The sequence below is a fragment of the Eptatretus burgeri genome, chromosome 2 (assembly GCF_056783735.1).
Source record: "Eptatretus burgeri isolate ZD-2024b chromosome 2, Ebu_testis_v1, whole genome shotgun sequence".
NCBI classification, from domain to species: domain Eukaryota; kingdom Metazoa; phylum Chordata; class Myxini; order Myxiniformes; family Myxinidae; genus Eptatretus; species Eptatretus burgeri.
Genome location: NC_140962.1, coordinates 81863986 through 81888787, shown reverse-complemented (window position 1 = coordinate 81888787; position 24802 = coordinate 81863986). Strand labels below are relative to the sequence as shown.

Genomic DNA, 24802 nt, shown 5'->3' with positions numbered 1-24802 from the left:
AGGGGGTTGCTGATGCTCGGGGTATAGAGGATCTTTATTATGTGCGACGAGCGTCTCCACCTCGGCCAGGTCGCGCTGTCGGCCTCCCTCGGGTGCAGCTTCCTGCACGACGCGAGCACCCCCTCGTCTGGTGTCGCCGCCTTTCCACAGCTCCGTCCCCTCCGTTCCGACTCCAACGCACACGACGAGCAGCTCCACCGCCCGCGAAGTCTTGACCCTTTGCTTCCGACTCTCCTCTTCTTGACTCTCCGACCTCGTTCTGCTCCTTCTCTCGTTCCGACTCCAACGCACACGACGAGCAGCTCCACCGCCCGCGAAGTCTTGACCCTTTGCTTCCGACTCTCCTCTTCTTGACTCTCCGACCTCGTTCTGCTGACTCTCTCGTTCTTGACTCTCCGACCTCCTCGTTCTCGTTCTGCTGACTCTCCGACCGACTCTGACTGACGAACACGGTCCTTTTATCCCCCCGTAACTTCGCCTTTGACCCCCTCCCTTTGACCTTTCACCTCGCTCCCCATTGGCCCGAGAAAAAGTGGGCGTGAAGGCTTTTTGATCCACAAATTTGCATATATCGATCGTTCTGGAGGCGGGGCCAAATCGCCCCTCGCTCACCGATTGGACGGCAAAAAGTGGGCGTGTGTCGTTTTTGATCCGTTTTTGAAGCAGAAAATCCGTGGTTTTGTACACGCTGTTCAACGTGCGCCCTACACGAGTCCAGCATCGGTGCCCATGAGTGGCGCGAGATGACGGTGATGCGATGGTGGCGAGTTGTGACGGTAAAGGTCGTGGCGGTTGTGGTGAAGCGGTGTTGTGGTTGGGATCATGGCGGTTGGTCCAAAATAAAGATAGTAAAAGAAAAACGGCTATCCTGAAGAGTCGCAGCTCGCATAAATGACATGTATTCCCACTAGACAACGGGTTTGGGCCTAACTACACATGCACTTACCGAGATACCTCACCTAAGGGACCTGAATGGTGGTTTGCGAATCTGGTAACCACAACACTACCCCCTTCCCTTTTTACAGACTCGTCCCGAGTCGTCAAATTTTCGTGTGCCATCATGTGTAGTTTTCCCCTAGTACACTTTACCTACGGATCCCTGAGTGCGACATTCATGGTATTCGTGTCCCCAAAATAAATAACCTGAGGGCTGCGTAACTATCTAAACAAACTCACTCACACGGACGACTTAAATAAAATTGCCGGCGCTAGACAGACATGCCGGGGGCGCACTCATATTTACAGTACATCTTAACCTTAACTTACAAATTTTACACTAAACCATGGCCCAGGATCACTGAACTCTGCAAAAAGAAAGCAGTTAGCAGGGAGCCAGGCTGCCCACATGCAGTCTCTGGCTCAAACAATGCAGGTGACAGGGAACGTGGCTGGCTGCTCACACGCAGTCCAAGGCCTTCCCTTTTGAGCTGAACGCAGTGAACCACAACGGTGCATGGGCTGCACAAACGCAGTCTCCGTGCCAGCTCGAGTGGCACACGCAATGAGCACAACGAATGAATGGATGAATGGATGGACGCAAAACACGGTGCACGGGCTGCCACTGCAGGCCCGTGTTGTAGCTGCCAACAGGGCAGTTCTCGCAGCTTGCAAACTGTTGCTTTCAGATCCTGGCGCTCATGGAAACGAACGGGGGGGGGGGGGCAAAGCAAAAATTGAACGGGGGCTGGTGAACAGGGGCAGTGGGCATGGCATGGCAAAGGCAGCAGGCAAACACAGCCCGCAGAAGAAGGCCGCTGCAGGCAAACACAGCCGGCAGATGAACTGGCCGGCACAGGCCTTGAAGAAAAACAGCCAGCAGATGAACTGGCCGGCACAGGCCTTGAAGCAAACACGGCCAGCCGATGGCACAGGCCTTGCAGCAAAACAACAGCTGCCGATGAAGTTGGCCGGCCTCCGCCTTGAAGCAAAACACGGCCAGCCGATGAAGTTGGCCAGCTTTTGCCGTTCAGTGGAGGTTGGTGGAGGGAGTGCGGTGGTGCTGGCCACTTGGAAGGCGGGCTCGGACCTACCTACCTGTCTCCCTCCCAACCTATCGCCTTTGCCTGTCGCTGTACATACCCACTCCCTTAATTTGTGAAAAACCAATTTAGCCCCCACTTATTTTTTTGTTGTTTTTATTTTTACTTCCCCTCTATAAATCGTCCCCTAACCCCCTTTATCGTCTTTGTTCGGCTAACCTATTCTGTCACCTAGCCTACTCCCAACCCCTCCGTTCCCTTCCCGGAGGGGAATAAGGGAGAGCTAACGTCCTGTGTCGAGGCCCAACTCAAGCCTCAGAATGGCCTCCCCAGAGTTCGGCGATCTATAACCAAAGTGGGTCCAGCGGCCCACAACGACAGCGAGGGGATGGATGGAGTACATCTCCTAATCTACCCTAACCATTTAACTGTTAAACTACCCCGGGGCTTTCAACAAGCGCCTCTCGCTTAAACTATTGGTTCTAACAACCCAGATTCCCGTCGCCTGTGTTGGTGTCCTCACAATTTCGGGCCTTGCCCCCCAATTTTCGCTCCGTGCCCTCACACGGTCTCCTGGCTGGGACACGTGGCTCCCTTTGGCAGGCACGACCCTCTGCCGAATCTCCCGCTATGGCACCCCGGGCACTACACTGCCTCCGAGCCTACCAGCTCCCTAACACCGGGGAGTGCCCCCATGGCACCTCCTGAAACGCACACGTGCAGGCCGGCCTCCCGGGCCCCTTTCCGGGTCACCCGTGCCCACAACACTGCCCACGCGGCTAATGGCCCCCGCACCAAGCAGGCGCACCCGTGCCCACTACTCTATCCCGGCCCCCCATGGGCCCTTGGCCTACCGCGGCCGACTAGCCTGGTGCCCGGGCACTCAGCGATACTCACCTTTCGCAGCCACGCCCCCAAGCCCGTCAACAGGGCTCCTGCACCTCCAAATGGGTCTCGAGCCTACTTTCCCACCAACAACAAAACGACCTCCATTTTTCAATTTGACTAACCCCTAACTCACTTTATACCGACCCCGAAGTCCTTGGGCGGGAGTCACTCCTCCCCCCAATCACTCATCGCACCATGCATTCCCCATTCACTCCACACACACAGACCCGCTGGCCTCACTCACTCAACATGTACACGTACTCACCTCACAACCCACAACTCTTCAACACACACACCGCTGAACTCTGCCATCCTTCTAACTACCTCCCCTAACTAACTCGTGCTCCCACGTCGTCCCTTAAACTACAGCACGTTCCTTTTAACACTACGTAGCTAAGCTACGTCCCCACTACACATCCAAAGTCTGTCTCTGTCTCCGAAATAAATCATTTTATTTCCCAACCTAAATCTGGCTACAATCCCTCTAACTAATCCATTCCACGGACTCCATGAGGACTTACCCCTGCCCCATGAAGTCGGTCTAACTAAGCTAACCCTTCCCCCTAACTAGTTTTCATCCTGTGCCCAGGTAAGGGGGTCTTTCACCCCTTGCCCAGGAATCCTTTGCACCCGAAAGTGAGGCTTGGCTTTCCTTTTCTTTTTTTTTTTTTTTCCCATGCGCAGCACCTGCGCGGCAACTCGCGCTCTTTGCACCTTGCAACTGCCCGTGACGTCATGCAGCTGCACGTGTTCCTCGTCCCTCCTTGGACGGGACCATCCGGCAGAGATACCCCTCCTGCCGGATTCCAACCCCACGTGCAGCCATGACGTCACCGTGCGCATATAAAAAAAAACAAGCCACACGTCTCGAGGGGTTCCCCACGCGAACACATGTGCTTTGCCCGTTGGAGCTTAACACACACGATCGCGTGGAGAACCCGTCCGGTCCAAATCCATTTACCTGCCTCAACTTTGTCCGTCCGCGGGATCGGCAAATCCACCGCGTGCGTTTCCGGACCGGGACTTCACTCTCGCAAGCGAGCACGTGGCGGTCTCGTGCGTTGCACAGCACGAACCGCGTGCTCACTGCTGGGTGAACCCGGCACGGTCCCCGGAACAACTACAGCCGCTACTCGGCTTTCTCTCCTCTGTCGCCGTCGTCGTCTCCATTCCACCCACGCACACCTGCGCGTTACGACGCACACAGTCCACACCATCACATTCACACCGGGAGATGCGGCTGCGTGCTCCCGCATGCCAACCGACATCTTCCTCACATACCGCTCTCTCACACACACGGTCTCCCTTGCACACAGCGACCTTGCACACGGCCGTTCACTCACGCGTGCCTCACTACTCTCACACCGTGCCTCATCCACACACGCGGGGGCACTCACCCGCGGTTCCTCACTCATACTGGCCGTTTCACTCACACACACGGCCTCTTCCACACACGGTTCCTCATCCACACACCGTGCCTCACTCACACACACGGGGGCACACACCCGCGGTGCCTCACTCACAAACACGGCCTCACTCACACACGCGGGGCACCTCACCGCGGTGCCTCATCCCCACTCGCCGCTTCACTCACACCCACGGCCTCTTCCACACACGATGCCTCATCCACACACGGCGTGCTGGGAAGCACGTACTCCGGCACCGTCGCCACCACACCACTCACACACGGGGTCGCTTCCACACACGGGGACGCACTCACGCCTTGCACCACACACACAGGGACAACCACACTGGGGATTCGAGTCCCCACAAGGGTCTCCGGGGCCTCTATACCCCCAAGCTCGCCGTGCACCCGTCCACAGCACTCCTCCCTCAACCTCGCAAAGCACGACCGAACTCACCTGGTCGTGACTCGCCTCAAGGGCATACTCCCTCCCGTCGTTCCTGGAGGAGGTCATCCAGCTGCTCACACCGGGTCCCACACGCCCGCGAGCTCAACCTCACTATCCTCCACTACCTCCTCCCGTGTGTGTGCGCGTCACTTACCCCGTCTTCATCGTGTTTATTGGTCTCTGCTTCTTTCTGGCGTCTTTCCCTTATCTTTATGTAGGTCAACCTTGCTTTCTCTTTAAGTCGCTCCCGTCCTTCCCTGTTTTTCACTCCTTGCTCTTTCACGATCTCCGCGTACCTCATCCTTGCTCTCCGTATTAATTGTTCTTTTTCTCTCTCCTCGCAATTACTTTCACCTCGTCTCTTGTCTCCCGAATTACTTTTTCCTTACCCGCCTCCACCGCGGGCCTGTCAGCCGTTGCACCCCCTTCCAGCTCGTTCGTTCCGACACGTGGAGTCGCCATTTTAAGTTCCCTGCCCACGGCCTTCATGCCCGCCTGCAGGCATCGGCCCATGTTCTGCGTCTCACCCCGCAGCTTTTTCGTTTCTTCCCTCATTTGCTGTGTACTCGCATCAATCTTTTCGTTCATGCTTTTTATTTCTGCATTCATTTGTGCCAGCATGGTGAATAGCTGGGCCATGTCGGATGCACTCAAGTGAGCCGTTTCGGCAGGGGTTGGGGAAGGGTCTTGGTGGAGAGGGGGGGAGGTGTCATACACCGCGGCCGCTGCCGCACCCACCTCGGGCCCTGGGTTCAGTTGGGCGAGTCCGTGTTCCTGCATCAATCAACATTTCCTGCTCGGGATTCCATCTGGACCATGGATTCTACATTACTACACATATACATTTCCTAATACCCCCGGCTCCCGCCGCCTTGAGACGCCATCTTGCTTCTCGTGAAGGGTTAATTTGCTCGTAATTTGGAGGGAATCGGGGTCGCTTCTCTCACCCCTGGACCGATTCCCGTGACTTTCGATGGAGACAGGAGAGCCTGTTGTCCCGCTCTCCAATACCAGTGCCGCGAGGAGGGCGATGAATTTGTATCCCACTCCTGACACCAGTGTTGCGGTCTTCGCGCCCGCCGGCGTGCGACGGCCACGTAACTCGAATCGCGGCACGTCGCCCACCGGACGGACAATCCAGTCGTGACCCTCTCGGACTAACGCCGGGGAACCAGTCACGGGTGGACCTTTCGGTCTCACCGCGATCGAGCCAATCAGCCCCCGCGTGGGGATAGGGTTGCTCGCCAAATTCGAACTACCTAAGTACCCACGCGGAGGGTAGACCGGGCGATCGCACCTCGCCGCAGGTCGACTTCGGACATGGGCCCACTTAAGCGACCCGTTCATTATCAGAATAACCGGCGGTGTTATCGTCGACCTCGGACGGTTCGATTAATTATCGGGCGTATTCAGCCACTACCAACCCTTTACGTGAAGCAAGATGGGGATTCAATGGAGGAAAAGACGAAGCGAAGCGGGAGAACAGTTCAACAATAAAGCACATTTATTCTCGGCACACGGAAGCACACAAATACAATTCCACCAAATGCACACAAAAAAAAAAGAAAACACAATTCCATTTACACAAAAAGCAAACATAAAAGTGAAAACACAGTGCAGAGCTAATACCGACTACCGAGCACACGGCAACACTTATACAATTCTACTTCACAGACGGCGCCGACAACACATACCCAAAACCAAGGAAAAGAAATCCCCCAAGAATGGGGCAGGCCTGAGGCCGAGACCGGGTCGGGCCTACCCGTCTGGTGATGAGACGCGGAGCGGCGATGGCGCCTCTCTCCGCGGGCCTCGTGGACAGTGCCTGGCAGGGGGTGGGAACCGGGCCCCCTTGGTCGCACTATCTCAGCGCGGGGGGGAAACAGGAGGGGGTTGCTGATGCTCGGGGTATAGAGGATCTTTATTATGTGCGACGAGCGTCTCCACCTAGGCCAGGTCGCGCTGTCGGCCTCCCTCGGGTGCAGCTTCCTGCACGACGCGAGCACCCCCTCGTCTGGTGTCGCCGCCTTTCCACAGCTCCGTCCCCTCCGTTCCGACTCCAACGCACACGACGAGCAGCTCCACCGCCCGCGAAGTCTTGACCCTCTGCTTCCGACTCTCCTCTTCTTGACTCTCCGACCCTTCTTCTGACTGACGAACACGGTCCTTTTATCCCCCCGTAACTTCGCCTTTGACCCCCTCCCTTTGACCTTTCACCTCGCTCCCCATTGGCCCGAGAAAAAGTGGGCGTGAAGGCTTTTTGATCCACAAATTTGCATATATCGATCGTTCTGGAGGTGGGGCCAAATCGCCCCTCGCTCACCGATTGGACGGCAAAAAAGTGGGCGTGTGTCGTTTTTGATCCGTTTTTGAAGCAGAAAATCCGTGATTTTGTACACGCTGTTCGACGCGCGTTCTGCATGAGTCCAACACCGGTACCCACAGCGGGGCAAGAACGGTGGCGATGCTACGGTGGCGAGGTGTGACGGGAAGGTCGTGGCGGTTGTGGTGAAGCGGTGGTTGTGGTTGGTGGTTGATGTTGTGGTTGTGATCATGGCGGTTGGTCCAAAATAAAGATAGTAAAAGAAAAACGGCTATCCTGAAGAGTCGCAGCACGTATAAATGACATGTATTCCCACTAGACAACGGGTTTGGGCCTAACTACACATGTACTTACCAAGATACCTCACCTCAGGGACCTGAATGGTGGTTTGCGAATCTGGTAACCACAACAATATATATATATACATATATATATATATATACATATATATATATATATACATATATATATATATATATATATATATATATATACATATATATATATATATACATATATATATATATATACATATATATATATATATACATATATATATATATATATATATATATATATATATATATATATATATATATATATATACATATATATATATATATATATATATATATATATATATATATATACATATATATATATATATATATATATATATATATATATATATATATATATATACATATACATATATATATATATATATATACATATATATATATATATATATACATATATATATATATATATATATATATATATACATATATATATACATATATACATATATATATATATACATATATACATATATATATATATATATATATATATATACATATATACATATATATATACATATATACATATATACATATATATATATATATATATATATATACATATATACATATATATATACATATATACATATATATATATATATATATACATATACATATATACATATATATATACATATATACATATATATATATATATACATATATACATATATATATATACATATATACATATATATATATACATATATACATATATATATATATATATATATATATATATACATATATATATATATATATATACATATATATATATATATATATACATATATATATATATATATATATATATATATATATATATATATATATATATATATATATATATATACATATATACATATATATATACATATATACATATATATATATATATATATATACATATATATATATATATATATATATATATATACATATATATATATATATATACATATATATAGTTGTATTGTCTATCTGTCCATCGATGGAATCGGCCCCACCGGTAGTAACCCTTTCATATGGCATACAGTTGGAATCCTCTTGGCAAATTGGGATGCAAGAAAACATTTTCAAACCTACAGGGTGCCCAGTCTGTGCATGTGCAGGTATAAACACCCATGCGAATACACAAACATACATGTTCCTTATAATTATAATATTTCATTTTCAACAAATTATATTATTTACTTTAATAAAGAAGAGGCAGTGCAGTAGCCACTCGAGCTACTGAACACCCTGGGCATACCTGTATTTTGGTCACCACAACCGAGGAAGGACAGAGCTGCCCGAGAGAAGGTTCAACGCAAGGCTACTCGATTGATTCCAGGCCCATTGAGACTCAGCTATGAGGAGCAGCTGAAGGAGACAGGGCTTTGTACGTTAGAAAGGAGACAGGGCTTTGTGCGTTAGAAAGGAGACAGGGCTTTGTGCGTTAGAAAGGAGACAGGGCTTTGTACGCTAAAAAGGAGGCGGTTACGAGGAGATATGATGGAGATGTTTAAGATAATGAAGGGAAGAGATAAAATAAATGCAGAATAATTATTCAGCAGAGTAGACAGTGATATGACCAGGGGCCATAGCCAGGGAGTAAAGAAGAGGAGAGTTAAGAGAGTAGTAAGCAGAGATGCCAACTTTTGGAAATCAGAATTAGGGAGGATTTGCAACCGACACCAAATAATGTGCGCGAAGCGCACATCTCGAGCGCGGAGCGCTCGACCCTTGCGGCGGGGTCCAGGGCCCGCCTTAGGGCCCTGGAAGCTCTGGGGTTCTAGACGCTCTCTAGTGCCCTCTGAGCCCTATTTTGGAGCATTTAACATGTTAAGAATTCCCACTTTTTGAACAAAAAAAGGGGAAAATTGTGCACTTTTTAATGTTACATGTATGTTAATATTAGTAAGTTAGGGGACAATCAAAGATTAACAAAAAGCACAAAAGAAGCAATATTTTTCTTACCTTACTGGCTGGTACTACTGCTGCTTGCTTTTTCCATGGCAGCTTTGCTGAGTGACAGCTGTGTGGCTCTTTAGCCCTTCTGATTATGTCTTTGCTGTATTCTCTCTGGTAGCAAGGGGTGCTATGAGCTAGTTTTTCAATTAAGAGAGCTTCCAGGGTTTTGACACTCAAATTGGGACGAAATTCAGTATGATTCTTCCGTACAAGACTGAGTGCCCGCTCACATGATGCGTTCGAATGAGGAATGACCAAGATTCCTTCATCACTTTGCTCAAATTAGGATACTTCTTGGCACCAGTGCAGGGATCTGTGAGCTGTGAAATCCGATGCCACTGCTCATCCACTCTCACTGTCTCAGTAGCAATTGTAGCTATGGAGGCGTCTGCCTGGTAGTGAGCGAATTCACTCTCAAGACTGTCTATGTCACTATCACCGCCACTGAACAGACAGGGGAATTTCTTGATGAAAACTCCACACAGTCAAACCCCACTTCTTGGTGTAGCTTAACATCCAGCACCTGAGCATGCTTGGCTAATTCATCATCTAGCGGCCAGGTTTTGAAGATGTAATTGCAGGCTTTCACATAATATGAGCGAACTGCACTGAAGAAACCTTGGATGTCTGACTCACTCAGAGTGAAGGTGGATTTCTTGAGACTCCTTTGTTCCCTTATATACAGTTTGGCATCGTTCCCAATCATGAGGTCCTCATCATTCTTCTGATGATTTCTGTCAGAGAAGGGTACATTTACCAGAGCAACCGATGACACCGATGGTTTCAAAAACCGTACGAAGATATCTTTCAGAAGACCATTCAATTCTCCGTGCAGGAGATGAATACAGGGTTCGTCTCTTTGGAGCAGAAGATTCCCCTTCTCAAAAGCTTGTTAGCATATCGAAGGAAGAAACAATAGAGTTTTGTTTGTGGAGACAAGAACATCCTGTTGACACGTTTTTCTCTAGATTCCTGCACAGTGTTTGAGGAAGATGCGCTTTTAGTTGTAGAACTCGTAGTACACTTAGCCGCAGGGCGATCACACTTGCGTTTACTGCCAGCAGAAGAGGTCAGACTCGTAGTACCAGATCCAATTTTACGTTTGAGGAGAGAGCTTGAGGTAGGTGCAGCCAAGGAAGAAGACCTCTGATTCGAAGGTTTTGCTGAGCTTCTATCAAGTGATTTGGCAAAAGCAGAACTTAACTTGGGTCCTTCTTTGCCTGTAGATGGGACTATCGCAGTCTTTCTCGACTCTGAAGGGATCTGCTTTGTAGATGAACGTGATGAAGGGCCGGTGATGCTACCTGCTCTCAGCATTGGTTTTGGTGCTGTCCCTGCTGTCTTCTTCGCAGCAGATACTGCAGTGGTAGTGGTGAATGCTGCTCCACTAGTGCTTGATCCTGCAGTGCCAGTACTGGCAGTAGATACAGTGCCGTCCTTCTTGCTCGTTGTTAGAGTCTTGGCTACAGTTGGTTGCATTTTTCTTCGTACTTCTTCTTTGAAGAAGAGGCGAAGTGGCTCCCACTGTTCAATCAGCCTGTCTAGGCACTGACCAAGGGACAGCCACCGTGTTGCGACATGCTTCAGAATCTTGTGTGTCGGGGCATCACAGAGTTCTTGCAGTACTTTCACTCCTTTGACGCGTTTACTACTTTTGTCCAAGTAGTAGTAAATATCGATGAGAAAGTCATCTAATTCAATGGGTACGGCCTGGGCCGCCTTCTTGGCCGTATTGTGCATCATATGGCAAGGGCATCCCATGATGTAGCACTCTGGATTTTGTTTGTGGATATAAGCAGCGACTCCTTTGTGCTTGCCCACCATGACAGAGGCATTATCAGCACAAAAGGAAACACAATTTCTCCACGGAATTTTCCTGTCACTGAACTCATGATCAAGCAGTTTGAAAATGTTTTCTCCAGTGGAATCTTGTTTGCACGCAGGCAAACTTAGCAAACCTTGCTTCACAATCCCAGCACTGTTGTCATAGTACGAAATCAGGACAGGATATAGCTGGGCCTCACCACTGTCATTGCTACCGTCTGTAGCAAGGCTAAATGGAGCTAGTCTAGCAATATCGGCAATAGATGAAGCAGTAACATTTGACAACTCACCAATTATTGCTGAAGTTTTTGTTCTTGCACATCCATACTTTTAAGCAACTTTTGAATCTGGAAACATCTTTTGAAATAGAGGTCCAGCATGATCTGAGACTGATATGGGCAAGTTATGTTCCACAATAAATCCACCAAAGAGAAGTTCCGCTCGGGTAACATCCTCTTCCTCGCTTGTCCCTTGTTTGGTGAAATAATTCAGAAGTGTACCGGTACTCGTGCTCGAAGATCTCTCCTTTGCAATGTCTGTGTGCCGTTTGCTTCCAACGTGCTTCCGAATATCATCGCGACCTCCGTGCTCAACTGAAATATCAACGCTGCATACTGTACAATACGCATGATGAATTCCTCTTTCAGACTTTCGAATACACGGGTATTGGAGACCATTTCTTGGTCTTCGTAAGCTTCTTTTCTGCCATTTCGTAATCAACATCGAGGGCTTGAAGCATCGGTAACTTCGAAGTCGATGTTCCACAGCTGCAGCGCGACTCGTAGAACTCTAGCGGCTGTTAAACACCGCACGGTGGTCGCGACCGCCGGGCTGGTACGGGGCCCAGCTGCATGCAGTGAGCGTATCGCATGCATATACACTGTGCATACATACCGCATGCACTGTATTGCACACATACCGCATGCACTAAATCTCAGTGCATGATCGCATAAGCGAGATCCAGACCCAATGTTTCACAGCTCCTCATTTGAATTTGCAATTTTTTACGTACAATTTGGTAGCAGCGAACGTTATGGAGTTGCCACATGCTATACATAGCAGACGATGCTTTTCATTCAATTCTCATACTAGTACATTCTGATTAGTGAACAGTGCAAAAATATCAAAATTTCGGGAGGATAAGGATAGTGATCGTAAGGGCGGGAGTTTGGGTGAATTTTCGGAAGCCTCCCGATGAAATCGGGAGGGTTGGCATCTGTGAGTAAGGCATGGGTCTTTCACTCAAAGAGTAGTTAATGCATGGAATGGTCTCCCTGGAAAGGTAGTGGCAGCAAAAACAGTATATAAGTTTAAATTTGAATTAGAAATGTCTCTGGAAGTATTGGAGATGGAGCGGTATAGGGATGTTGGCAGGACTTTTCCGTAGCTTGAGCATGAATGGGTGATTGTGTTCATGTGTATGGAGTTGGTGGGTGTCTCATCACAGGATGTTGTGTCGTTGATGTTGTGTGCTTTTTACCCAAGACCGGCTACACCCTTGCCCCCTTCCCTGGAAAAAACAAAATTAAGTGCAAAAAAAACCCCTGCAAGACCAACAACAAAAAAACACTTAATAAAAAAGCATTTTGTATTTTTCTTATTTGGATCTTGTGTTGAAAAATTGGTGTGGTGTTGATGCAGCGCAGGCATGATGGGCTGAATGGCCTCCACCTGTGTCAAATTTCCTTGTGTGTACCCTTGGGTATTATTCATTCATTATTGTGTAGTATTGCCTTATTGTATCGTATTATTGCCTGTTATTCTATATTATACATTGTACTCGTCATTGCCTGTTAAATAATTATTAACCTCCACCATCGAAGATCGGAGGTTACTGTTTTCACCCCTTTCTGTTTGTTTGTTTGTTTGTTACTTACGAAATCTAAAGATTTCGTAAGTATATTGATGACTTCCGTTTCTGTTTGTTTGTTTGTTTGTTTGCATGTTTGTTTGTTTGTTTGTTTGCATGTTTGTTTGTTTGTTTGTTCGTAGGCACGATAACTCGAGAATGGAAGAAGCTACCAATGTCAAATTACACCACGTGATTCAGGAAGGTGATGGCAAGTGCTGATTAGATTTTGGTCGAAATCGGTCAAAGGTCAAGGTCACAGTGAGGCCAAACATCCAAAAAATGATAACTCGAGAACGGAAGAAGCTAGAATGTCAAATTACACCACGTGATTCAAGAGGGTGGTGGCTAGTGTTGACTAGATTTTGGTCAAAATCGGTCAAAGGTCAAGGTCACAGTGAGGTCAAACATCCAAAACATTCAATTTTTGATGGTTTGGTACAGAATCATCGTAGAAACTTCTGGTTTGCGTCGCTACCTTCTTCAGAGACAGTTTTTATTAGACAAGGTCAGAGGTCACGTTGACGATTTCGTAAGTACCAGTCTATGACTGCTTGTTTGTTTGTTTGTTTGTTTGTGAACAGTATTACGGAAAAACTCCTCAACGGATTTCGAAGAAACTTGGTGGGGGGATTAGGTATGGTCCAAGGATCATGCCATTAGATTTTGGAATTGGTCCAAAATCCAATATGGCCGCTATGGCGGCCATTTTGAAAAAATATTTGAATTTTTTTTTTTGCATTTCTTCATGTTTTAAGTGATTTCCAACCCCCCTCCCCCTCAAAAAAAATTATTGGAGAAAAAAAATTTTTGCAACTTTTTTTTCAACAAAATTTCGATTTTTTTTTTTTGCATTTCTCGATGTTATAAGTTATTTCCAACAAAAACATGCCAAAATTATAATTGCGGCTGATTTTGGAACTTCAGGTGGATATACCCACGTAAAATCAATTTCTGTCTCAAGGAATCTAGTTATGATGAATGAATTGAGTATGTAAAAGTTAAAAGCAAAAGGGAAAGTTGCAAACTATAACTCTGTGAGCACTGTTGCCATCAAATTGAATGAATAGGATATCAGGTTCACTTGAGTGACTTAGCAGTATTGGCGGCGGAGGTTTTGCACTCTCCTGAGTGCTCCCCCTCTAGTTTGTTATGATTTAATTGGAATTGTACATAGTATCTGGTGCTCTTTTTCTAAACTCTAAATTCCTTCCGCACAAGGTGCAGGTACCTCAATAGTACAATATAAAATAACAAGAGGGACTATTAGTCGATGCTATATATTCATTTATATGAACTGGAAATGTGCTGATATGGTACCTCTTGATGAGGTAAAAGAGAAACCACTGCCAACAGGAAGCTTTTTTGGGGAGAGGATTGCTGCACCCCACCCAGGTTGCACAATATTTCATTGTTGGGCTTAAATATTGGACTTCTTTGTACAATTTTCCAGGAATCTAAATATCCTACTTATCATTGCCTTACCATCTAAATATATGCCTGGTGGTGGCTTAATGGTTCGGGTGGTGGGCTTGGGATCCTAGGATCCTGAATTCAAATCCCACTCTTCTGTTGAATGAATACCAGGTGGGGTTTACTCTGCCTGTCATCCTTCCAACATCGGCAAAATGAGTGCCAGCTTTCTGGTATACAGTGCCGGAGTGGCAACCCGTCCAGGATTGTGTCCAATAGCCAAGGAGACTGCTTTAGGCAGCACCAATGCTCTGCACAGAATATGGTCACAATGGATGGATGGATCATCTAAATATCCTGCTTACCCTTCATTTTTTCTTTCTAAAAGAGCTAACATTTTGTGAATGGAATACACACATTAACCCAATCCTTCTATCTTGATAACCACACCACTAAAAGTGGACAGATATTGTTTTAATGCGTTTGTCTGTCTGTCTGTCAGTCTGTGAGCAGCATACCTCAAAACGTTACAGATGGTTTCAGAAAAAAAACTCAGTGGACAAGTTGAGTTTGTCACAAGGATGAAATGACTCGATATTGGTGAAGATCCAGATCCAGATACTCCAATTTTTTTTAAAGTTTTCTTCATTCATATGCAGCACAAGGCTGTGGGGAAGTAATCATTGGCGGAGGGTGTGGCTGTACTGCTGATGCAATGCCCTCTACTGGTTAGGACAGGAATTTTGAATTTGGCTGTGGTGCCGGCGATAGCTCACCTACTCTTCGAGAAGGACATGGGAATATTTAATGTCCACCAACGGATGCTGGCAGATGGGATGCCTGTTCAACATCCATCAGAGGGACAGCACGCACATATGACGAATCACCCTGTCTGTGAAACACCGGGATGACAGCTTACAGCTGGATCAGGATTCCAAACCAGGTGAAACAGCTTACAGGCGAGTGTGCTACCTCCAGGCCATCCTGTCAGCCCAATCTTTAATTTATTCTTCACCGTTGAGAGATAGGGCCAAAAACTTTCTCCTGTATTGTATAGCACGATAGCTCAAAAAGTTATGGATGTATTTGGACGAAACTTGGTGGACAAGTTGTATGTGTGCCAAGGAAGAATTGATTTGATTTTGCCGAAGATCCAGATCCGGATACGAATTTTTAAAATGATTCTTCATATTTGAGAGATCGGACCAAAAAAATTATATATGGCACGATATTTCAATACATTATGAACAGGTTATGACAACTTTTGGTGGATGAGTTGAGTAGGTGACAGTAACAAGCCAATTATATTTTGGAGGTCTGGATCCAGATCCGGCCTATCACTGGCATTGGGGGGAGGGGGGGGGGTTCTCCGATTACAGCCATGCTAGCCATAATTATAGGCAACTAGGCCTTCTGCATAATTTTTATCCACGACCCTAAGCATGCTGGGCTGTTATTGGCATATTTAACACGAGCCATACCTGTGTAGAAGCCGTCGCTTAATTTCCATCATTTACCCAGGTGTTTCCATTTTTTTTTGTCCACTACCTTTTTTTGCCCATTTTTATTGCTATTGCTTGCCAAGCTAGCCATTCAGTATCAACTGCTTTGCAAGTTGCTCACGAAGCAACTTGGCAAGCGGAGCAAGCAATTAAGAGAGGTGCTTTGTTATGTTCGCAAAAAATGGCCACCATAGTCGGATTCAAAAATATACTACAACCAATGAAATGTTTAGAGGCGTACTCCCATTTTGTATACTTATAAGCTATACTACAAAAGTGAATTTAGACCTTTAGACTCCCTTGATCCTCCAGACCTTTTAACCCCTTCAGACATTTTAGACACCTTTAGATCCCTTACACCCCATATACCTTTAAACCCCTTAAGACCCTTTAAATTCCTTTGACCCCTTTAAACACTAACCACTATTGAAACATAATACCCTTGAGACATTTAGTACCCTTAAGACCCTTGTACACCCATATATAGACCCATTGGAGCCCTTTAGCCTATGAGGTCCTGAAAACCTTTACATCCCTTAAACACCTTTAAACACACACCAAACAAACATCAAAAAAGATCTTGCAATATACAGACTATACTTTTTTCAGCAAGTAATTCACACAAACTCGACTCATCCAGAGGGTGGGAGCTTTGCTAGTATTTGTGAAACTTGTATTTAATACTTCTATTGTTACTTTTACTTTTCATCCTTATTCTTCAAGATCTACAAACATGCAAAACTCCTCCCCAAAATGCACAGTGGTAGGACCATAGATAAGCTTAGCAGGGGTTCTCTCCTTCTGACTCCACATTTCTTTAAATGTATTTGCCTCTTCCTCTTACTTTTGAGCCACTGCTAACACAATAAACTTGGTTGGTGGGGAGGTTGTCACAAGGGAAGTATCGAGTAAAATTTAAACCGATGACCTGGACAGCATTTGCTCGAGCATCACGATAGCATTGCTTACATGGAGACCGCCATGTTGTTAAGCAGCGCTGAGCACTCCGTTCTGTTGGAGTCCTTGCTTGAATGCTTTGAATCAAGCAAACCGCTTGGCAAGCGGCAAGCACGCTGCTTGCTCATGGAACACGCCCCTGGTTTTCTGGAAAAGTTTTCCAAATATTATTAGTCAAAGGTCAAGATCATCTGAAACACATAAAACACCTCTTATCAAATCCACAGTGAGAGAATGTATTAGCCAAATTTGTTGTGCACAACATTCAGTCATGTCAAACACTTGCAGTTGTCGTCGTCATTGTTGAAAGGTCGGTGTCTGTGCTATATTGTGGCTCACTGGATGCAGACCATGACAATGCTCTGATGCCAATATCCAATGTTTTCACGGATGAGAAAAAATTGTGAAAATGTAAACTGGAAATTGAATTTCGAGTACCTTTTGGATTTGCCAGAATTATAATTATTGTATATTTGCCATTCTTTTCAATTATTGATCATTCATCATACAAGGGTTGAACTAATCGTACACATACGATCAATACTGTACGCCTGGCAACCCTGGTGAGTAGTCGTAGTCGTCGTAATTTCCTGCATTGAAAGTGAGATGATACGAGGTAGCATTATGAATAAATGCAACTACATATTTTTGCTTGCAAGTTGGGAGTGCCTTTCCCTGGGATGAAAATTGAGACAGGGTAAGGTAAGGGTAACTATGCAGACACTACTTATAATACAAGAACAAAGTCTTTATGATTGTCCAAAATGAATTGCAGTTTTTAATACTCATACAAGTCATTAATTTTAAAACTGCTTCTGCATTATGTTTCTCAAGCATAAATAATTATATGATGATGCAGTTTTCTTGGATTTTTCTTATCTGATTTCTTGGAAGCCATGTATTTGAGTATTGTAATTAAGCTGGAAAAGTTTTCCAATGGATTGGAATTTTTCGTTTGACTCTGTGCTTTTGGTAATAGTAACTTTTTTTCCATCTCATTTGAATATAACTTTCTGCAACAGCCTTTTTGTGTTCCAATAAGCACTTGCCTGGGCTGATAGGATGGCCGAGAGGTGTACATACTCGCCTAAAGCAGTCTAACCTGGGTTTGAATCCTGACCTATCTATATATGTTCATCCCGGTGTTTCACATAGTGTAGCAGCATAGCAAACCTGTTGTGCATTTTATGATTCAAGCACCAAATTTGGCACAAATGTACATTAATATGTTGCGAACATTTTCAGATATTGGGCCACTTGAAATTCTCTCTTTATGTCCGCTATATTGGATTTCAAAATGGCCGCTGTGGTATCCGAGGCGCAGCGGAACATGGAGAGCGAGAGCGTAGCAGTAACTCCGCTTTATTTCCCTTCCAGTTGTACATCACCGCCACCCCGAGCAGCCAAGTCATGATACACAAAAACCCAATCACGTGATACAGCACAGCCGCCAATTGAGAATCTACATTTGCTATTATCTCTGGACGTAATGCAGCTATTGACTTGATTCCGGTATCTAAATTTATGTTTTTGGGGGCAAGGAATCCAATGGTACCATTTTCAACTTAATATTATCTATCACAGTGTGTTGTATAATTTTATTTGGAAATTATCTAGGCAAATATTGGATTCAACACAATACTTTGAAAAGAATGTCTTAGTTCTGTAAATGTCTTAGGTATAATACTGACATGCTACATTGTCTAGTATTTGAGGCTAGGTGTACTGGTATCTGAGGCTAGGTATATACCGGTACTGAAGATATGTGTATATAAACAGTGTCATGTTAACAAGTTCAGCATTGCCACAAGTACATGTATGTTGTTGACTCATCGTCATGTGCAGTCCCCTTCACACACACAGAGGGCTGTGCACTGAAGGGCAGCCTTTTTGCACTTGCAGCGCCTCACACACCCTTTCTTGCACTTGCAATAAACCAGCTCAACGCAGCTGTGAGCTGCCTCAGTTAGCCTGGTCCAGTAAGGTGTGTACTGTCCTTCTCCAGTCCTTGACCAACCCCAGTTGGTTGGTGGAGGGAGCTCTGGTGCTGGCAGCAGTATCTGACCCCACACATGTCCACCTTGATACACTGCCCTCTTGACATGTTCCTCCAGAGCTGCCTTCGTTGGAGGGATGAGCTGCACATTGTTCTTCCTTGCGAAGAGTTTCCTCCTGGCCTTGTCAATGTCTGTGCATTTGCTGGTTCGATCATACAACAGGATCGCAAACCTCTCGATGTTGCGCATTGCATCGTCTGGTATGTCACGAGGTGCAGAAGACAGCAGCAGCAGCGCCTCAGTGAGTTCTGGCAGTACCGTCCAGACTGCCCACGCAGTCTTCTTGCCATGTCTATGAAAACTAGACACAGTGTCACATCCAGTTAGAGCGTGGAACATTGGCAGTGCACGAGCCTTCTCTCGTCCCAATCCAGCTGCTATTTCATGTGCTGCTAGGTATCGGAAACTCTGGCCTGTTCCGAATGCCAGCCACAGTTTGTCTTCTGGTTGCAACTCCTGTGCCAGGGACACTGCCAGCACCACAACATCGGTGTCTACAGCCCGAATGAGTATTGCATGGTGTCCATGCTGGACTGCGTGAGATGCATGCAGAAACATCCGACTGTCAGCTTCTTCATGGTTACATGGGGCGAGTGAGGTCAGATCTGGCAGTAGTGGCTTGCTGAGCACTGCCTCTCCATCAGTAATGACGAGTTACTTGTCCTCCTGGTCACACCATTCCATGAGAGCTGCTGAGAGGAACCTGAACAGCTCGGTCTTGTTGCTGTCCACTCGTAGGAAGTTCTGCCAGTTTCCTGGTATGGCTGCGGCAGCCACCACACGTCTCCGCACACCTTGTCCCCGCTTTGCACGTGTACTACCTTTCGGTGAATCAGCAAGGTAAGTATTCCAGACCAGATCCAGGCGTGACACTGTTTGCAGCTTCGTGGACATATATGGGATGAAGATCTGTTGTGCATACTCTTCAAAGGTCTTTGATGCAGCCGGCTTCAGCATCTGGACGATGGCTGCTCCATCAAGCACAATACAGGTCGTGACAGGAGTCTCCGTCTTTGCGTCGGAGACTTCTTCCAAGCATGTGAGGAGATCACTCTTGGTACCAGTGCAGAGGCTTCCACCATCAGACAATGCAGGAGGACATGCCTGATTCTCGTGACAAAAGAACTCCTCAAGGTTTCTATCCCTCGTCTGGCAGCCAATGTACAGGTGTGCGAAGAGTTCATGGTCATTCTTGATGGAGGCGAGCTGTTGCTGACCCATGCTCTGGCTTCTTGGAGTGGAAGTGCTGAACACCATCAGCTTGTTACGAGGAATGGGTGCGTCCACTGCCTTTGTTCTGTCCAAGAGACACTCTCTGGTGAAAGCCTCAAACTGCTCTTGGCCAATCCTCTTGGCATTCGTCACGGTCTCCACAGCAGCAGGATCTGTGATCTCCTTTGTGTCCAGTTTGACTACATCCTGACTCTCCTCCTCGAATGGGTTGCCCATCTCCTCTATGACACCGACGAGAGAGCGAACATCTTTCACAAATGAGGCCTGTACACTTGGCGTCTGATCATGATGACGTGTGTCTGCTGTTTGCCGTCTCCAGTGTTGGTTCCCATCCTGGAATTCTTCGATCACCATGGCAACTTCTGGTCCCGCAACCATCCAGCGACGTAGGGCACTAGGGTTGTCAGTGAGCCCAACTGCTCCACCGTCTCCTTTGATGCAGGCATTATTCTGCTCATGTGCCTGGTCAATCGGGATTGAAGAGAACACCCTCTGTGTTTTCTGAACGGTGAAGTGGCTTTCCCTGAATTTCCTGGCTACATCTGGGTGTTTGATGGTGAGTTCGGCCATCTCCTTCAGGTGCATTGGTATCCACCTAGCATAGTGGGTGTGATCCAGTGCATGGAACCAGGGGACCAGCTCTGTCAGAGCATCGAGGTACATCATTAACGATCCCTGCCTGAGAGAACACACATACACTAGAACCAACAGTTCTAATTCCAGCACGGTTGCCCAGTACTGAAACTGGGTGATGTCTTCTCCTCTCTGGCAACACCATTCTTCAAACTCCGGAAGGTCCTCTGCATCCCTGGTTTCTCCCAGACAGTAGTGGTTGTAGGCACGGTGTAGCAGGATGTACAGTGCTGCTGCAGTCACTTGATGTGCTCTTCTTGTGCGCAAGACATGGGATACTCGCAGGAATGAGTCTGCTGTCCCTGCTGTCGCAATCTCGGCTTGCACAAGTGCTTGCACCCAACCACTCCCTTTCAGCCAGTCCCCCAGTGTCCTCAGTGCCGCCATCTCTATGTGGAGGCCACCAAACATCACCACTATCTGGTCTTCACCATAGCTCTCTGGCCACTTCCACTGTATCTGTTTGGCCAAAGCAAACAGTGGCTGATCAACGGTGACCACTGGTGTCTGTCCAGGATTCAGGTGTTCCACAGCATTCTTCACGACGTCCATTGAGTGCCGGATCACTGTGTGAGTGCCGGATCATGGCCACTACCATTGGATTCCTTGCCCCCAAAAAGATACATTTAGATACCAGAATCAAGTCAATAGCTGCATTACGTCCAGAGATAATAGCAAATGTAGATTTCAAGTGGCGGCCATTTTGAAATCCAATATGGCAGACATAAAGAGAGAATTTCAAGTGGCCCAATATCTGAAAATGTTCGCAACATATTAATGTACATTTGTGCCAAATTTGGTGCTTGTATCACAAAATGCACAATTCTTTTGAATATTTGGGCTAAGCCGCTCCACTAACAGGTCAGGTGATTAATCAATGTGTGTGCTGTCCCTTGGATAGATGTTAAACAGTTGTCCTGTCTGTCAGCATCCATTGGTGGATGTCAGAGATCCCATGGTGTCCTTTGTGAAGAGTCGGCGAGCCATCACTGGCAACATGAACAAATTCCAAATTCCTGCCCTAACATGCATGGGGTACTGCATCAGGAGTGCAGCTGTGCCCTCAGCCAATGATGCTACCCCACAGCCTTGTGCTGTATGTGAACAAAAAAGAAGAAGAATAAAAAGAAGCACTTGCCTCATATCAGCATATATGATCCTGTGGCCTCAGTTGTAACTGCAGCATCGTGGTGTACAAATGCTGTATGTTGTCTACATGTATTAACTTTTTAAGAAGTCTTGTGTGTTCAACGTGTCGGCCTACTTTACAGGTATATCCACCAATTCCTTATTTGCAGATCTTCACAATCGAACCCATCATTTCCATAAAATGCTATTTCTCTCCATAAATTAATGTTTTATAAGTTTAGAAGAGGATGGTATAAATGGTGAAGAAACGTAGCATGACATTGTGATGTAAAAGGGTTTGAGTTTGAAACAAAGTTAGTTATAAACTCTTTATCTACTGGCAGAGACGGTGACCCCCCCCCCCCTCGTTAAACATGTTGCGCAGTTCTCAGCATCCATTGCAAGTTGATACCCTGACATAAACTATGGTATTTTGGTGAGCTCTTGGCATCACTAACACGTCGAGAAAAGCACAGTGTTGCCATATATAACTCATTCGTAGTTGTAGTTGAAGGTTGCCGAAGATTTGACAATGCCTAAGACTGAAGAATAGAGGAACTTCATAACCTTAATCCTGTACTTTTAACCCCATTCCAATTGCAGCGATTGTTAAAGAAAAAATTGCAACGTCCCGACCCATCTTGAGCAACCTTCCCTGGCCTGTGTGGTCCATTTCAGATCCCCGACATTCTCCTCACATCCATTTTGTTAATCGGGTGAATGTTGCATGAACGACCTGAATACACGTCACAGAAAAAGCAACACAATAGTGGGTCAATTTCAATCGTTGTTGACATTTTGAGAAGCATTGCGCATTTTGAGTGATCAATTGCCAAATTTAGCACCGTTGATAATAATCTTTCAGGCATAAAGAGCAACCCATGTGGGATTACATCAATAAGTTTGCATCAAACCATAGGAGTGATTGGAAAGCAATTGACTACCATGTGCATTCATGTGGATGTGGCCTTCCAGATTCGCGCGAGCGCGATCGCGCAAGATGCCGACCAGAACTACGACTACGCAAGCAACAGCGCTATCTTGCACCTGGACTCGGGTGATGAAGTCTTTGTGAGGCTGGACGAGGGAAAGGCACACGGTGGCAACACTAACAAGTACAGCACTTTCTCCGGCTTCATCTTGTATGCTGATTAATGCAGGCCTTAAAATGGATGTGTGGCTCAGGGACTCATTGCCTGGATTCAGTAGTACGACATACATTGCAGTGGTATGACAATTCCTATTTCTTCATTGTTTCACTTCTTATTAATTACAAAGAGGCTTTCACTTCCCAATATGCTTTACAAGTTCCACATTATCGATATATTTCAGTCATAGTAGAGTAAGTCGGAGAGGTTGAGACGAGAACACATGGTGTTAATACAAATGGAGTGGTGCAAAATAAAATGCTTGACGTCAATCATCTGATGTAGTTGCTCTTAATGAAACTGGAATGCTTTGTTAATCCACATTCAAAAGTATTGATCACATGTTTTTCAAATGTATAAATGGGAAAAATCAAACCCAGATTATTATTATTTATTTTTACAAATCTGTCAAAGAAGTCATGTTTAAACTGCAGACAATCTGGCAGTCCCATATTTTTTTTCTCTGAATGTTATATCTGCTCAGATGCAAGCCATCATATCCTTCCTCGGCTGGTATGGCAGGATAGCCAAGAGGTAATCACACTCTCCTCTGAGCGGTCTGGCTTGGGTTACAATTGAGGTGCAGCCACAAACTGTCCACCTGGTGTTTTCCCAGGCAGGGAAATTAATCAGTAGGTGTGCAGTCCCTCGGAAAGACATTAAACTGGGTGTCCCGTCTGCCAACATGAGTTGGTGGACACTACAGATCCCAAGATGTCCTTCATAAAGAGTAGGCAAGCTCTCTTCAGCACCTTCAATAAATTACAAATTCCTGCTAGAACTATAGCGGGCACTGAATTGGTGGAACTGCATCAGTGGCACAGCAACACCTCCAGCAAATGATGCTACCTGCAGCCACATGCTGCATATGAAAGAAGACTAAGAATAAGATGTTTTTTCCTTGCTGTTCACAAGTTCATAACTTTGCTTGCAAGTACTACACATGTTTGATATTGTGCCAGACTTGGAGATATCGCAGTTATATATTGTGATGGCTGAAGATGTTTTCACCATTAGAAATGAACAAGTTCTCTTTGAGTGATTTTGCGGAGAGTTACCAGTCCCACGTGTGTGGAACTTCACGTGCACTGTTCTACGTGTTAAACAATCTCATTGGCCACATCCCAGTGTCACAGATGCAGATTGGGTACTTGAAGATTGCACTAAAGTGGAATGCAACCTGCATTTGTGCTCATGTTTGTGACTGTCCAGTGACTGTGTCAGCATGTGAACATTTGTAATTCCCAATGTTGCAAGTTATTATGCTCTCTTGACTAAAGATAACTTTTCTAAAGAAATGTATGTGCTCTTCAACAATTTCGACGAAGGTGGGGAGAGGTTCCCCTGTCAAAAAAGGTGGGCGAGGTTGCCCCCCCCGACCCCTCCCCCTTCTTTGTAAATAAACATCCACTTCGGTCCTTTGGTTTGGGATGCTGACCATTTTTCATTTGCAATTACCTGCTATGCAATCAGCTGGATAGTCTTCTGGTGCAGACGTTCAGGATACCAAACATATAACTGGAAGAGATAGGGTGGGTCTTTCCCTGACTCAATATAAGAATGTATATATGCCATCGATACTAAACAGTGTAGTTACAAAAATGCCAGATGGTAGTTGATGTTATCAAAGATGCTAGTTTGGATCCCAGGGTTGCATATTAACTGTGAGGGGGTCACACATCCCCTGATGCTGGACA

At 46.0% G+C, this 24802-nt stretch overlaps 1 protein-coding gene across 1 annotated transcript in view; it reads left to right on the top strand.

Annotated features, from left to right (window-relative positions):
• Positions 1-24518, top strand: part of LOC147032426 (complement C1q-like protein 3) — a 28323-nt gene extending 3805 nt beyond the window's left edge. The window contains exon 3 of the mRNA XM_085870058.1: positions 22933-24518. Coding sequence (XP_085726184.1) covers positions 22933-23112 — 180 coding nt within the window. The 3' untranslated portion in view covers positions 23113-24518. The remainder of the gene's footprint in view (positions 1-22932) is intronic.
• The last annotated feature ends 284 nt before the right edge of the window (positions 24519-24802 follow it).